Source organism: Hyla sarda, unplaced genomic scaffold (genome assembly GCF_029499605.1).
Source record: "Hyla sarda isolate aHylSar1 unplaced genomic scaffold, aHylSar1.hap1 scaffold_674, whole genome shotgun sequence".
Taxonomy (NCBI): domain Eukaryota; kingdom Metazoa; phylum Chordata; class Amphibia; order Anura; family Hylidae; genus Hyla; species Hyla sarda.
In genome coordinates this window covers 68339-84484 of record NW_026610691.1, presented here as the reverse complement: position 1 = coordinate 84484, position 16146 = coordinate 68339, and the positions used below count along the sequence as shown (strand labels likewise).

At 43.3% G+C, this 16146-nt stretch overlaps 1 protein-coding gene across 1 annotated transcript in view; it reads left to right on the top strand.

Moving 5' to 3' along the window:
* The window catches only part of LOC130343177 (otogelin-like), a 117316-nt gene that overhangs the window by 48127 nt on the left and 53043 nt on the right, over window positions 1-16146 (top strand). The window contains exons 17-20 of the mRNA XM_056554335.1: window positions 4900-5004; window positions 5386-5493; window positions 7319-7420; window positions 13855-13953. Coding sequence (XP_056410310.1) covers window positions 4900-5004; window positions 5386-5493; window positions 7319-7420; window positions 13855-13953 — 414 coding nt within the window. The remainder of the gene's footprint in view (window positions 1-4899; window positions 5005-5385; window positions 5494-7318; window positions 7421-13854; window positions 13954-16146) is intronic.

The window sequence follows — 16146 nt, the reverse complement described above, 5'->3', positions numbered from 1 at the left end:
TAAAACCCAGTGTGTGCAAACTTGGTTAAAAACAGAGTGCCTCCGATCCTGTGCTGCGGCACTATTAGTTCAGTGAATGGACACGCATCTCTCCCGGTATCACCATATGACTCGCTGAGTATTATAACTGTGTAGCCACAGTGGTCACTAGATGGAGGGATGCGTCTTCAACTAGAGACTCAATCGGGCTGATTAAAACAATATTCTTAGCCTGTCCGACGTTTCACTGGTGAAGTCGGCTTTATCAAGGACACCTAGGCTAATGCCGGCGTTCGCGTCTGGCTCTTCTATAGACTCGGGTCCACATCACATCCTGTGTCTATTAGCCAATCAGCAACTGTTATTAGTATTCTCATAGGATCCCGCGCATGCTTGAACACTTAGCTGCTTCAGATATCGTGTTCCTGTTGTGCGCATGATCCCGGACTTAGAAAATTCCTCTGCCGGTATAGGCTACTGCGCTTGTTTTTGAACTTAGAAGGATTTCTGATGTATTCGCATGATGCCGGACCTGGAACATTTCTTGATGCACTAACATGCATGAATGCGCTTGTTTCAGAACTCCGAAGAATGTTCAATGATATGCCTGCTTGATGCTGCCATGATGTACTGACATGTATAAATGCTTGTACTCTGATGTTAGTATTTACTCATAAATTAAGATGTCTTTCTGTACATGTCATCAGAATATCTGATATCACCATTGTTATGTCACTACGTTTCCTTTGTTACCCAAATAAAGTGTTAAGTATTATCCAAATAGTTGTTATTCTCTTTATAGTTAGTTTCGTATACGGTTCTCCTGATGATCTTCCTCTGGTAAGTATAGTTTAATCCGTACTCTATATTTAATTGTGAATATCCAATGATTTATTCGTAAGTGTAGTTAATAACCATACTATATGATTTCTGGTCTAATTGTTTTGTGGTATAGTCCCAGGGGGTGTGATTAGTCTAATTGTGAATATCAGATACTTTATTTGGAGGTGATATCCTGATGCTGCTATTGTATAGACGTTTGCATTTTATGGATAACTTACCTACTATCTAGATGCATTTTCCAAGCGATCTCTCGCTAATATATTCTATGATGTCACAGTATGTAGTGACATTTACATTTTCAAGGGTCGTATATTCTTTGAGGGATTGGATGTGAAAAATAAGGTCATAAATTGTTGTGGATCCATTTTATGCCTGCAGATCTTCTTCATTTGGGTAGGTAGTGTCATAGGTCATAGGGTTTATTCCAAGAATGCCGAAAAAGAGAAGCCTTCATTAAGACCATATGGATTTCTGCTATTTAGCCTATAGATCCATTTGGCTTCTTCTTTAAGCAACATCTTATCTATATTGCCTTTTCTTGGGCCATATGTTAGTTGTCTGAGGCCCCAAAATCTTATGCACTCACGTTTATTCTGATGTTTTTGTCTCACATGCTTAGCCATGGGTACGTCCATTCCAGTTCTGATCGTGCTGATATGTTTACTGATACGTTTTCTCAATTCTTGTGTTGTTTTGCCGATGTATATAAGAGGACACAAAGCTACATAAATAAAAAAAAAATTGTACTGCAATTGATGAATTGTCTAATTTCATATTGCTTACCGTCTGGTGGATTGATAAAGGTTTTGGTCTTTGGCATAAATCTACAGTAAACGCAATGCCCACATGGGTATGAACCATTAGGGGGCTTAGGTAGCCATGTTTCAGTCTGATGTGTTACTTCTTTATGATGGCTATGGACCAGGATGTCACGTAGGTTGGCCCCTCTCCTATATGTTATATTGGGGCCATCTCCTATTACCTCCCGTATGATCTTATTCTGAGTATTCATTGTCGTTTTTTTGTTGCTCAGCAGTTCGGACCTGTTGGACTTGGCTGCTCTAAAGAATAGAAAGGATAAAGATTCTTTCAGCTCACCTCCTCCACGGTCTGCACGGACTTGAGCCGGGCCTGGCTTGGTACTTGTGCGTAAATGAAGAAAGAGTAGTCCAGCAGTGCCTTAAAATGTAGATCCTTTATTAAATTCTTCTTTTAAAATGCAGAGCACACATCATCAACCTTCACCTGGTCAGCAAACCTCCCCTATGGACGCGTTTCGAACACATGCGCGTTCTTGATCACCACCTGATGATCAACACACATACTTTTTAGGGTAACCCCTCTCAATGAAGCGAGCCAATAGATTGTTACTTTCCTTCTCAAAGTTATTATCATCAGAACAATTCCTCCTTGCTCTTAGGTATTGCCCAATAGGGATACCTCTTTTGAGCAAATTGGGGTGCTAACTGCTCCAATGGAGCAAACTGATGGTAGATGTTGGCTTTCTATAGATGTTAGTTAGGACCCTCAGGTTATCATCAATATATATGGCTAGATCTATAAAGTTGATATTTACCACCTTCCTCAGCAGTGAATCTCATTCCAATTTGATTGTTGTTTCTTTCCATATATATTGATGAGTTGGCACCCCAACTCGCTCAAAAGAGGTATCCCTATTGGGCAATACCTAAGAGCGAGGAGGAATTGTTCTAACGATACTAACTTTGAGAAGGAAAGTAACAATCTATTGGCTCGCTTCATTGAGAGGGGATACCCTAAAAAGTATATGCGTAAGGCATTCTTTAGAGCAGCCAACTCCTACAGGTCCGAACTGCTGAGCAACAAAAAAATGACAATGAATAAGATCATAAGATGCATCGGCACCTATGATGGTTATACCAACAGTCACTCAGATTATGAGAAGACATTGGGAGGTCCTTAAATCTGACCTACAGGAGGTAATAGGAGATGGCCCCAATATAACATATAGGAGAGGGGCCAACCTACGTGACATCCTGGTCCATAGCCATCATAAAGAAGTAACACATCAGACTGAAACATGGCTACCTAAGCCCCCTAATGGTTCATACCCATGTGGGCATTGCGTTTACTGTAGATTTATGCCAAAGACCAAAACCTTTATCAATCCACCAGACGGTAAGCAATATGAAATTAGACAATTCATCAATTGCAGTACAATTTTTTTTTTATTTATGTAGCTTTGTGTCCTCTTATATACATCGGCAAAACAACACAAGAATTGAGAAAACGTATCAGTAAACATATCAGCACGATCAGAACTGGAATGGACGTACCCATGGCTAAGCATGTGAGACAAAAACATCAGAATAAACGTGAGTGCATAAGATTTTGGGGCCTCAGACAACTAACATATGGCCCAAGAAAAGGCAATATAGATAAGATGTTGCTTAAAGAAGAAGCCAAATGGATCTATAGGCTAAATAGCAGAAATCCATATGGTCTTAATGAAGGCTTCTCTTTTTCGGCATTCTTGGAATAAACCCTATGACCTATGACACTACCTACCCAAATGAAGAAGATCTGCAGGCATAAAATGGATCCACAACAATTTATGACCTTATTTTTCACATCCAATCCCTCAAAGAATATACGACCCTTGAAAATGTAAATGTCACTACATACTGTGACATCATAGAATATATTAGCGAGAGATCGCTTGGAAAATGCATCTAGATAGTAGGTAAGTTATCCATAAAATGCAAACGTCTATACAATAGCAGCATCAGGATATCACCTCCAAATAAAGTATCTGATATTCACAATTAGACTAATCACACCCCCTGGGACTATACCACAAAACAATTAGACCAGAAATCATATAGTATGGTTATTAACTACACTTACGAATAAATCATTGGATATTCACAATTAAATATAGAGTACGGATTAAACTATACTTACCAGAGGAAGATCATCAGGAGAACCGTATACGAAACTAACTATAAAGAGAATAACAACTATTTGGATAATACTTAACACTTTATTTGGGTAACAAAGGAAACGTAGTGACATAACAATGGTGATATCAGATATTCTGATGACATGTACAGAAAGACATCTTAATTTATGAGTAAATACTAACATCAGAGTACAAGCATTTATACATGTCAGTACATCATGGCAGCATCAAGCAGGCATATCATTGAACATTCTTCGGAGTTCTGAAACAAGCGCATTCATGCATGTTAGTGCATCAAGAAATGTTCCAGGTCCGGCATCATGCGAATACATCAGAAATCCTTCTAAGTTCAAAAACAAGCGCAGTAGCCTATACCGGCAGAGGAATTTTCTAAGTCCGGGATCATGCGCACAACAGGAACACGATATCTGAAGCAGCTAAGTGTTCAAGCATGCGCGGGATCCTATGAGAATACTAATAACAGTTGCTGATTGGCTAATAGACACAGGATGTGATGTGGACCCGAGTCTATAGAAGAGCCAGACGCGAACGCCGGCATTAGCCTAGGTGTCCTTGATAAAGCCGACTTCACCAGTGAAACGTCGGACAGGCTAAGAATATTGTTTTAATCAGCCCGATTGAGTCTCTAGTTGAAGACGCATCCCTCCATCTAGTGACCACTGTGGCTACACAGTTATAATACTCAGCGAGTCATATGGTGATACCGGGAGAGATGCGTGTCCATTCACTGAACTAATAGTGCCGCAGCACAGGATCGGAGGCACTCTGTTTTTAACCAAGTTTGCACACACTGGGTTTTAACATTCCACGGAGCTTAATAAAGTTTAATAATAAGAGCATTTTGGGGGCCATCTTAGTTTGGGGATACTAGTCTGAGGGGATCTTTTTCCCTCAGTTGTGTTAATACCGGTATATTAACCCCAGAGCCTTTTTTTGCATCCAGAGAAGAGAACGTCCATAAATCGGTCACACTGGGCGTGTCTTGAAGCCACACCCCTTACTGACTGACATAACAGTAAATATAGGTAAAGGTATGGGGGACATACGGTGTTTACTCCAGACCCCAGTGCCAGATCTTAAGCCATTCACACCTGATATTTTCTCTGTATCTTTAGTGTGTAATGAGACGCTGTGTGACGGCCCGATTCCGCTGTGCCGCAGCCATGAGAAGTTGATCGCATATTACCAAGATGGCTCCTGCTGCCCCCGATACTCCTGTGGTAAGATCTGCTGCCCCCTTATACCTGTGCTGGGAAGTAATGGGGTCAGCGAGGAGACTGGGGGTACAACTCCTCATCAAATGGGCCAACATCCCGTGGGTTATGGGTCACATGATCTCATGAAGACACTTCTGGGGTCCGGACACTGATGAGCGAGGTGAATAGTCATCCTCTCCTGATGTGTGGATAGTGAGGTTTCCCATCATCCCCTGGCTCCATGTAGTGGTGGGGGGTCCATTTATGATAGTGCTGTTGGTGGTGGGTCCATAATGATAGTGGTGGTGGGGGGGTCCATAATGATAGTGGTGGTGGGGGGGTCCATAATGGTAGTGGTGGGGGGTCCACACAAATGCTGTTGCTCATGAATGTGTATTATTGCAGAGTGTGACCCTGCGAAGTGTGACTCGGACGGACCCCCTCAGTGTCGTGAAGATCAGATCGTGTTTGCAGCTCCTGGCAATGAATCGTGCTGCGGCACATACTTCTGCGGTAAGTCCTGGACTTGGCCCAGGTGTTGTATGGTATATAGTCCAGGGTGGTGGAGCACTGCAGCTCAGCCCTGTTGTGTAGTATATACTCCAAGGTGGTGGAGCACTGCAGCTCAGCCCTGTTGTATGGTGTATATAGTCCAGAATGGTGGAGCACTGCAGCTCAGCCCTGTTATATGATATATAGTCCTGGATGGTGGAGCTCTGCAGCTCAGCCCTGTTGTATGGTATATAGTCCAGGGTGGTGGAGCACTGCAGCTCAGCCCTGTTGTATGGTGTATATAGTCCAGAATGGTGGAGCTCTTCAGCTCAGCCCCGTTGTATGGTCTATATAGTCCAGGATGGTGGAGCTCTGCAGCTCAGCCCTGTTGTGTAGTATATAGTCCAGGATGGTGGAGCTCTGCCCTGTTGTATGGTATATAGTCCAGGGTGGTGGCGCACTGCAGCTCAGCCCTGTTGTATGGTGTATATAGTCCAGAATGGTGGAGCTCTGCAGCTCAGCCCCGTTGTATGGTGTATATAGTCCAGGGTGGTGGAGCTCTGCCCTGTTATATGGTCTATATAGTCCAGGATGGTGGAGCTCTGCAGCTCAGCCCTGTTGTGTAGCATATAGTCCAGGATGGTGGAGCTTTGCCCTGTTGTATGGTGTATATAGTCCCGGATGGTGGAGCTCTGACCTGTTGTATGGTATATAGTTCAGGGTGGTGGAGCTCTGCAGCTCAGCCCTGTTGTATGGTGTATATAGTCCAGGGTGGTGGAGCTTTGCCCTGTTGTATGGTGTATATAGTCCAGGATGGTGGAGCTCTGCCCTGTTGTATGGTATATAGTCCAGGGTGGTGGAGCTCTGCAGCTCAGCCCTGTTGTGTTGTATATAGTCCAGGATGGTGGAGCTCTGCAGCTCAGCCCTGTTGTATGGTGTATATAGTCCAGGGTGGTGGAGCTCTGCCCTGTTATATGGTATATAGTCAAGGATGGTGGAGCTCTACCCTGTTGTATGGTATATAGTCCAGGATGGTGGAGCTCTACCCTGCTATATGGTATATAGTCCAGGGTGGTGGAGCTCAGCCCTGTTATATGATATATAGTCCTGGATGGTGGAGCTCAGCCCTGTTATATGGTATATAGTCCAGGATGGTGGAGCACTGCAGCTCAGCCCTGTTGTATGGTGTATATAGTCCAGGATGGTGGAGATCTACCCTGTTATATGGTATATAGTCCAGGATGGTGGAGATCTACCCTGTTATATGGTATATAGTCCAGGATGGTGGAGCTCTACCCTGTTATATGGTATATAGTCCAGGATGGTGGATCTCTACCCTGTTATATGGTATATAGTCCAGGATGGTGGAGCTCTACCCTGTTATATGGTATATAGTCCAGGATGGTGGAGCTCTACCCTGTTATATGGTATATAGTCCAGGATGGTGGAGCTCTACCCTGTTATATGGTATATAGTCCAGGATGGTGGAGCTCTACCCTGTTATATGGTATATAGTCCAGGATGGTGGATCTCTACCCTGTTATATGGTATATAGTCCAGGATGGTGGAGCTCTACCCTGTTATATGGTATATAGTCCAGGATGGTGGAGCTCTACCCTGTTATATGGTATATAGTCCAGGATGGTGGAGCTCTACCCTGTTATATGGTATATAGTCCAGGATGGTGGAGCTCTACCCTGTTATATGGTATATAGTCCAGGATGGTGGAGCTCTACCCTGTTATATGGTATATAGTCCAGGATGGTGGAGCTCTACCCTGTTATATGGTATATAGTCCAGGATGGTGGAGCTCTGCAGCTCAGCCCTGTTGTTTCTATGTGTACAGGGTGTAAAGTCTGCTCCGAGCCAGTGCCCACATGTCAGCAGGGAGAAGTCCTCACCGTCAGCGGTAACCTCACCGAGAGATGCTGCCCCACCTACCGATGCGGTACGTCCTATATCTGTGTCAGTCTTCAGAAGGTCTGTACACCCTGTTCCAAATTATTATGCAAATTCTATTTAAGTGTCGCAAAGAGTAAATATTTAGTTTTTCAGGTAAGTCATGGATACATTGTGTCTCAGGCTCTTTGGTACACTGAAAACAATCTTGGACCCCTGTGACAATTAGATTACCAGCTGAGCCCAATTTAAGGAAGAACTACTAAAGGTGGGTGTTCACATTATTAAGCAGACACCATTATCCAGCAATATGGGGAAGAAAAAGGATTCTCTGCTGCCGAAAAGAGTCAAATCGTTCAATGCCTTGGACAAGGTATGAAAACATTAGATATTTCACCAAAACATCGCACTATTAAGAGATTTGTGGCAGAGTACAGACGTGTTCGCGCAGATAAAGGGACATTGAGGAAGATTTCTGCCAGATCCATGGATCAGATCAAGAGAGCAGCTGAGAAAATACCATTACATAGCAGCAAACAGATATTTGAAGCTGCTGGTGCCTCTGGAGTCCCATGAACATCAAGGTGTAGAGTCCTCCAGAGTCTTGTGCATAAACTTTCTATTCGCCACCACTAACCAATGCTCACAAGCAGAAACAGCTGCATTGGGCAGAAAAATACATGAAGACTAATTTTTAAACAGTCCTGTTCACTGATGAGTGCTGTGCAACCCTGGATGGATGGAGTAGTGGATGGTTGGTGGACGGCCACCCTGTTCCAACAAGGCTGCGACATCAGCAAGGCGGTGGTGGAGTGATGTTTTGAGCCGGAATCATGGGAAGAGAGCTGATCGGCCCCTTTAGGCTCCCTGAAGGTGTAAAGATGACATCTGCATAGTATGTGGAGTTTCTGACTGACCACTTTCTTCCCTGGTACAGAAGGAAGAACTATGCTTTCCGTAATAAAATTGTCTTCATACATGACAATGCACCAACTCATGCTGCAAAGAAAACCTCGGCATCAGTGGCTGCTATGGGGATAAAAGGAGATGTGGCCTCCATCCTCCCCTGACCTTAATCCTATTGAGAACCTTTGGAGCATCCAATAGATCTATGAGGGTGGGAGGCAGTTTACATCCAAACAGCAGCTCTGGGAGGCTATTCTGACATCTTAAGCTTCTTTCACACTATGAGCATTCATCAGTTGTATAATGTATAATAACAGATGAAATAATGGGTGCTAACAGATTAATGAATATTCATCCATTAAGACCCGTTATAACATCCCTCATGTATGGCCATAACACCTCTGCCTACACACTCCCACAGCAGGGACTACAACTCCCATTATGGAACAGACTTGATTCCATGATGGGAGTAGTAGTTCCCAGCTGCGGGAGCCTGCAGACAGCTGGGGAGGCTACATTAGTGTTCGTACTACTACCCCCATCATGGAACAGACTCTGTTCTATGATGGGGGTTGTAGTACAGGGGCTGAGGGATTGATCACACCAGGTTTCACTTCTGAGACCCGATGCCGGGAGCCCTGAATGGCCGGTACCGGGGAGCCCTGCATGGCCGGTACCGGGGAGCCCTGCATGGCCGGTACCGGGGAGCCCCCCAGCGCATTTATAAATTTATATCCCCCGCCGGCGCATTAAATATACACCCCACGCTGGCGCATTAATAGGTATATACCCCCGCCGGTGCAAGTAACCCCCCGCAGAGCATGTATAATGTACTGTCTCAGGCTGCCATCTATATACATATGCCGGGCTGCACCATGAATGAAAGGTATTTCTATTGACAGCGGCTGCTGGCACTATATGTGCTGCTAATTTTAATATACCTTTCATTCATAGTGCAGCCCGGTATATGTATATAGAAGCGCTGGTGGTGCAGACATATAGCGTTATCTGCCCCCCACAGCACTTCTATATACACATACTGGCGCTGCGCTATGAATAAGTATTTCTATTAGCAGCGCCTAGTGCCGGCCGATGCTGCTACTAGAATGCTTTTCATTCATAGCGCAGCCCGGCATATGTATATAGATGGCAGCCTGAGACAGCACATTATAGGGGGTATACATTTATTAATGCAGGGCTCCTGAGTACCGGCCATTGAGGGCTCCTGAGTACCGGCCATTGAGGGCTCCTGAGTACCGGCCATTGAGGGCTCCTGAGTACCGGCCATTGAGGGCTCCTGAGTACCGGCCATTGAGGGCTCCTGAGTACCGGCCATTGAGGGCTCCTGAGTACCGGCCATTGAGGGCTCCTGAGTACCGGCCATTCAGGGCTCCTCGGTACCGGCCATTCAGGGCTCCTCGGTACCGGCCATTCAGGGCTCCTCGGTACCGGCCATTCAGGGCTCCTCGGTACCGGCCATTCAGGGCTCCTCGGTACCGGCCATTCAGGGCTCCTCGGTACCGGCCATTCAGGGCTCCTCGGTACCGGCCATTCAGGGCTCCTCGGTACCGGCCATTCAGGGCTCCTGGGTACCGGCCATTCAGGGCTCCTCGGTACCGGCCATTCAGGGCTCCTGGGTACCGGCCATTCAGGGCTCCTGGGTACCGGCCATTCAGGGCTCCTGGGTACCGGCCATTCAGGGCTCCTCGGTACCGACCATTCAGGGCTCCTCGGTACCGACCATTCAGGGATCCCACGGGGGATTTAAAAATGAAAGTTAAAACACATCATACATCGCAGGGTTGTGGACCATGCTGCCCACTCCCCTGCTTAATAACTTCTGATCGGATCAGGTCTCAGAAGTGAAACCTGGTGTGATCAATCCCTCAGCCCCTGTACTACAACCCCCATCATAGAACAGACTCTGTTCCATGATGGGGGTAGTAGTACAAACACTAATGTAGTCTCCCCAGCTGTCTGCAGACTCCCGCAGCCGGGAACTACTACTCCCATCATGGAATCAAGTCTGTTCGATGATGGGAGTAGTATATAGTCCCTCAGCACTGCAGGAGTCTCTTATGTCACCTCTTCTGAGCTCAGAAGTAATAACGCATATTATAAACCGGGTGCAAACAGATGACCTAACACCCGTCACCCATAGACTTCAATGTTAAAAATAACGGTCGTTAATTAACCGTTTCTTGTGAAGGAAGAAAAATTAGTGCATGGGCCGTTATTTCTCCCGTCACAACTAATGGCCGTTATTTCTCCCGTCACAACTAATGGCCGTTATTTCTCCCGTCACAACTAATGGCCGTTATTTCTCCCGTCACAACTAATGGCCGTTATTTCTCCCGTCACAACTAATGGCCGTTATTTCTCCCGTCACAACTAATGGCCGTTATATCTCCCGTCACAACTAATGGCCGTTATTTCTCCCGTCACAACTAATGGCCGTTATTTCTCCAGTCACAACTAAGGGCCGTTATTTCTCCCGTCACAACTAAGGGCCGTTATTTCTCCCGTCACAACTAATGGCCGTTATTTCTCCCGTCACAACTAATGGCCGTTATTTCTCCCGTCACAACTAAGGGCCGTTATTTCTCCCGTCACAACTAAGGGCCGTTATTTCTCCCCTCACAACTAATGGCCGTTATTTCTCCCGTCACAACTAATGGCCGTTATTTCTCCCCTCACAACTAATGGCCGTTATTTCTCCCGTCACAACTAATGGCCGTTATTTCTCCCGTCACAACTAATGGCCGTTATTTCTCCAGTCACAACTAATGGCCGTTATTTCTCCCGTCACAACTAATGGCCCTTTATTTCTCCCTTCACAACTAATGGCCGTTATTTCTCCCGTCACAACTAATGGCCGTTATTTCTCCCGTCACAACTAATGGCCGTTATTTCTCCAGTCACAACTAATGGCCGTTATTTCTCCCGTCACAACTAATGGCCGTTATTTCTCCCGTCACAACTAATGGCCGTTATTTCTCCCGTCACAACTAATGGCCGTTATTTCTCCCGTCACAACTAATGGCCGTTATTTCTCCCGTCACAACTAATGGCCGTTATTTCTCCAGTCACAACTAATGGCCGTTATTTCTCCCGTCACAACTAATGGCCGTTATTTCTCCCGTCACAACTAATGGCCGTTATTTCTCCCGTCACAACTAATGGCCGTTATTTCTCCCGTCACAACTAATGGCCGTTATTTCTCCCGTCACAACTAATGGCCGTTATTTCTCCCGTCACAACTAATGGCCGTTATTTCTCCCGTCACAACTAATGGCCGTTATTTCTCCCGTCACAACTAAGGGCCGTTATTTCTCCCGTCACAACTAATGGCCGTTATTTCTCCCGTCACAACTAATGGCCGTTATTTCTCCCGTCACAACTAATGGCCGTTATTTCTCCCGTCACAACTAATGGCCGTTATTTCTCCCGTCACAACTAATGGCCGTTATTTCTCCCGTCACAACTAATGGCCGTTATTTCTCCCGTCACAACTAATGGCCGTTATTTCTCCCGTCACAACTAATGGCCGTTATTTCTCCCCTCACAACTAATGGCCGTTATTTCTCCCCTCACAACTAATGGCCGTTATTTCTCCCGTCACAACTAATGGCCGTTATTTCTCCCGTCACAACTAATGGCCGTTATTTCTCCCGTCACAACTAATGGCCGTTATTTCTCCCGTCACAACTAATGGCCCTTTATTTCTCCCGTCACAACTAATGGCCGTTATTTCTCCCGTCACAACTAATGGCCGTTATTTCTCCCGTCACAACTAATGGCCGTTATTTCTCCCGTCACAACTAATGGCCGTTATTTCTCCCGTCACAACTAATGGCCGTTATTTCTCCCGTCACAACTAATGGCCGTTATTTCTCCCGTCACAACTAATGGCCGTTATTTCTCCCGTCACAACTAATGGCCGTTATTTCTCCCGTCACAACTAATGGCCGTTATTTCTCCCGTCACAACTAATGGCCGTTATTTCTCCCGTCACAACTAATGGCCGTTATTTCTCCCGTCACAACTAATGGCCGTTATTTCTCCCGTCACAACTAATGGCCGTTATTTCTCCCGTCACAACTAATGGCCGTTATTTCTCCCGTCACAACTAATGGCCGTTATTTCTCCCGTCACAACTAATGGCCGTTATTCATGACCGGCTATAACGGTTGAATGGGATTTTGTAACGGAGGTTTAACATCCATTATTAAGGCTTTTCTAACGATGTTTATAACGGATCTTTTAACGGCTGAATTTTATAGTGTGAAAGGGGCCGTACAAACAAATTCAAGCAGAAACTCTCCAAAAAGTCACAAGTTCAATGGACGAAGACGTGTGAAGCTGCTATCAAATAAGGGTCCTATGTTACCTGCTAAAATGGTTAAAAAGATAAAATGTTGTGAAACGTTTGATTGAAGTAGCTTTTGATTTCAGTAAATGCTGCAAACACAACAAATAACAATTTTCACTTCTTTACAACCTATAAAGTGTTTTGTAAACTTACTGTGCGGAATAATCATTTATATGTTTAATAAAAATCCTATTAGGAAGTTTGTTCACTAAAATGTGAATTGTTCTCTTAATAGATGATAACCTGAGAATTATACTGACTGTTATTTACATCATTTATTTAGATAAATAAGAAAAATTTCATTTGCATAATAATTTGGAACAGGGTGTAGTCACAATGGCTGCAAACAGGGATCAGCATTCAAGCCCGGGGTATGATACAAGAAGGGGCCATGTTCTCAGTGTTGTCATTTAGGTGTGGAGAGTGGAGAGGAGGACCTGCCACGGAGTGGAGAGGAGGACCTGCCACGGAGTGGAGAGGAGGACCTGCCACGGAGTGGAGAGGAGGACCTGCCACGGAGTGGAGAGGAGGACCTGCCACGGAGTGGAGAGGAGGACCTGCCACGGAGTGGAGAGGAGGACCTGCCACGGAGTGGAGAGGAGGACCTGCCACGGAGTGGAGAGGAGGACCTGCCACGGAGTGGAGAGGAGGACCTGCCACGGAGTGGAGAGGAGGACCTGCCACGGAGTGGAGAGGAGGACCTGCCACGGAGTGGAGAGGAGGACCTGCCACGGAGTGGAGAGGAGGACCTGCCACGGAGTGGAGAGGAGGACCTGCCACGGAGTGGAGAGGAGGACCTGCCACGGAGTGGAGAGGAGGACCTGCCACGGAGTGGAGAGGAGGACCTGCCACGGAGTGGAGAGGAGGACCTGCCACGGAGTGGAGAGGAGGACCTGCCACGGAGTGGAGAGGAGGACCTGCCACGGAGTGGAGAGGAGGACCTGCCACGGAGTAGAGAGGAGGACCTGCCACAATAGTTTGTCCAGGAATCTCCACCAATCTATATCTGACTCTGATAATCAATGCAAAGTATAATATATCAACCCTTTGTTTGTATTGTTTAAAGTGTTTGTACGTATTAGACCAGCTCTGCGGACTGCTCTATATCTGACTCTGAGCTCTGTGGACTGCTCTATACTCCGGATGTCTTCTCTGCTGTCTGCTCATATGATGACTTCATGGAATTGACATTTTGGTCTCCTTAGTGTGCGATGTCGCTCGATGTCCGGAGATCACATGTGACCTGGGAATGTCGGCTGTCGAGATGTGGACCCTAAAAAGCTGCTGCCCCTACAGGACGTGTGGTAAAGACTTGTATTATAATAAGAGTTGGAGAAATCCCCAAGTAGAGCTAAAGTGACCCCAATCCATTTGTTCCACCTACACAATTCTCGAAAAAATCTGATATAATGCTGAGGCCTCCAAGGATGGTATACAGAGCGTGCCACCTGACTCCTGTATAAAAGAATATAACTACTATACTACTGCCTCCTATATACAAGAATATAACTACTATAATACCGCTCCTATATACAAGAATATAACTACTATAATACTGCCCCTATATACAGGAATATAACTACTATAATACTGCTCCTATATACAAGAATATAACTACTATAATACTGCTCCTATATACAAGAATATAACTACTATAATACTGCTCCTATATACAAGAATATAACTCCTATAATACTGCTCCTATATACAAGAATATAACTACTATAATACTGCTCCTATATACAAGAATATAACTACGATAATACTGCTCCTATATACAAGAATATATCTACTATAATACTGCCCCTATATACAAGAATATAACTACTATAATACTGCCTCCTATATACAAGAATATAACTACTATAATACTGCTCCTATATACCAGAATATAACTACTATAATACTGCCCCTATATACAGGAATATAACTACTATACTACTGCCTCCTATATACAAGAATATAAATACTATAATACCGCTCCTATATACAAGAATATAACTACTATAATACTGCCCCTATATACAGGAATATAACTACTATAATACTGCTCCTATATACAAGAATATAACTACTATAATACTGCTCCGAAATACAAGAATATAACTACTATAATACTGCTCCTATATACAAGAATATAACTACTATAATACTGCTCCTATATACAAGAATATAACTACTATAATACTACTCCTATATACAAGAATATAACTACTATAATACTGCCCCTATATACAAGAATATAACTACTATAATACTGCTCCTATATACAAGAATATATCTTCTATAATACTGCTCCTATATACAAGAATATAACTACTATAATACTGCCTCCTATATACAAGAATATAACTACTATAATACTGCTCCTATATACAAGAATATAACTACTATAATACTTCTATATATACAGGAATATAACTCCTATAATACTGCTCCTATATACAAGAATATAACTACTATAATACTGTTCCTATATACAAGAATCTAACTACTATAATACTGCTCCTATATACAAGAATATAACTACTATAATACTGCTTCTATATACAAGAATATAACTACTATAATACTGCTCCTATATACAAGAATATAAAACTACTATAATACTGCCTCCTATATACAAGAATATAACTACTATAATACTGCTCCTATATACAAGAATATAACTACTATAATACTGCCTCCTATATACAAGAATATAACTACTATAATACTTCCCCTATATACAAGAATATAACTACTATAATACTGCTCCTATATACAAGAATATAACTGCTATAATACTGCTCCTATATACAAGAATATAACTACTATAATACTGCTCTTATATACAGGAATATAACTACCATAATACTACTCCTATATACAAGAATATAACTACTATAATACTGCTCCTATATACAAGAATATAACTACTATAATACTGTTCCTATATACAAGAATATAACTACTATAATACTGCTCCTATATACAAGAATATAACTACTATAATACTGCTCCTATATACAAGAATATAACTACTATAATACTGTTCCTATATATAAGAATATAACTACTATAATACTGCCTCCTATATACAAGAATATAACTACTATAATACTGCCTCCTATATACAAGAATATAACTATTATAATACTGCTCCTATATACAAGAATATAACTACTATAATACTGCTCCTATATACAAGAATATAACTACTATAATACTGCCCCTATATACAAGAATATAACTATTATAATACTGCTCCTATATACAAGAATATAACTACTATAATACTGCTCCTATATACAAGAATATAACTACTATAATACTGCTCCTATATACAAGAATATAACTACTATAATACTGCTCCTATATACAAGAATATAACTACTATAATACTGCCTCTTATATACAAGAATATAACTACTATAATACTGCTCCCATATACAGGAATATAACTACTATAATACTGCTCCTATATACAAGAATATAACTACTATAATACTGCTCCT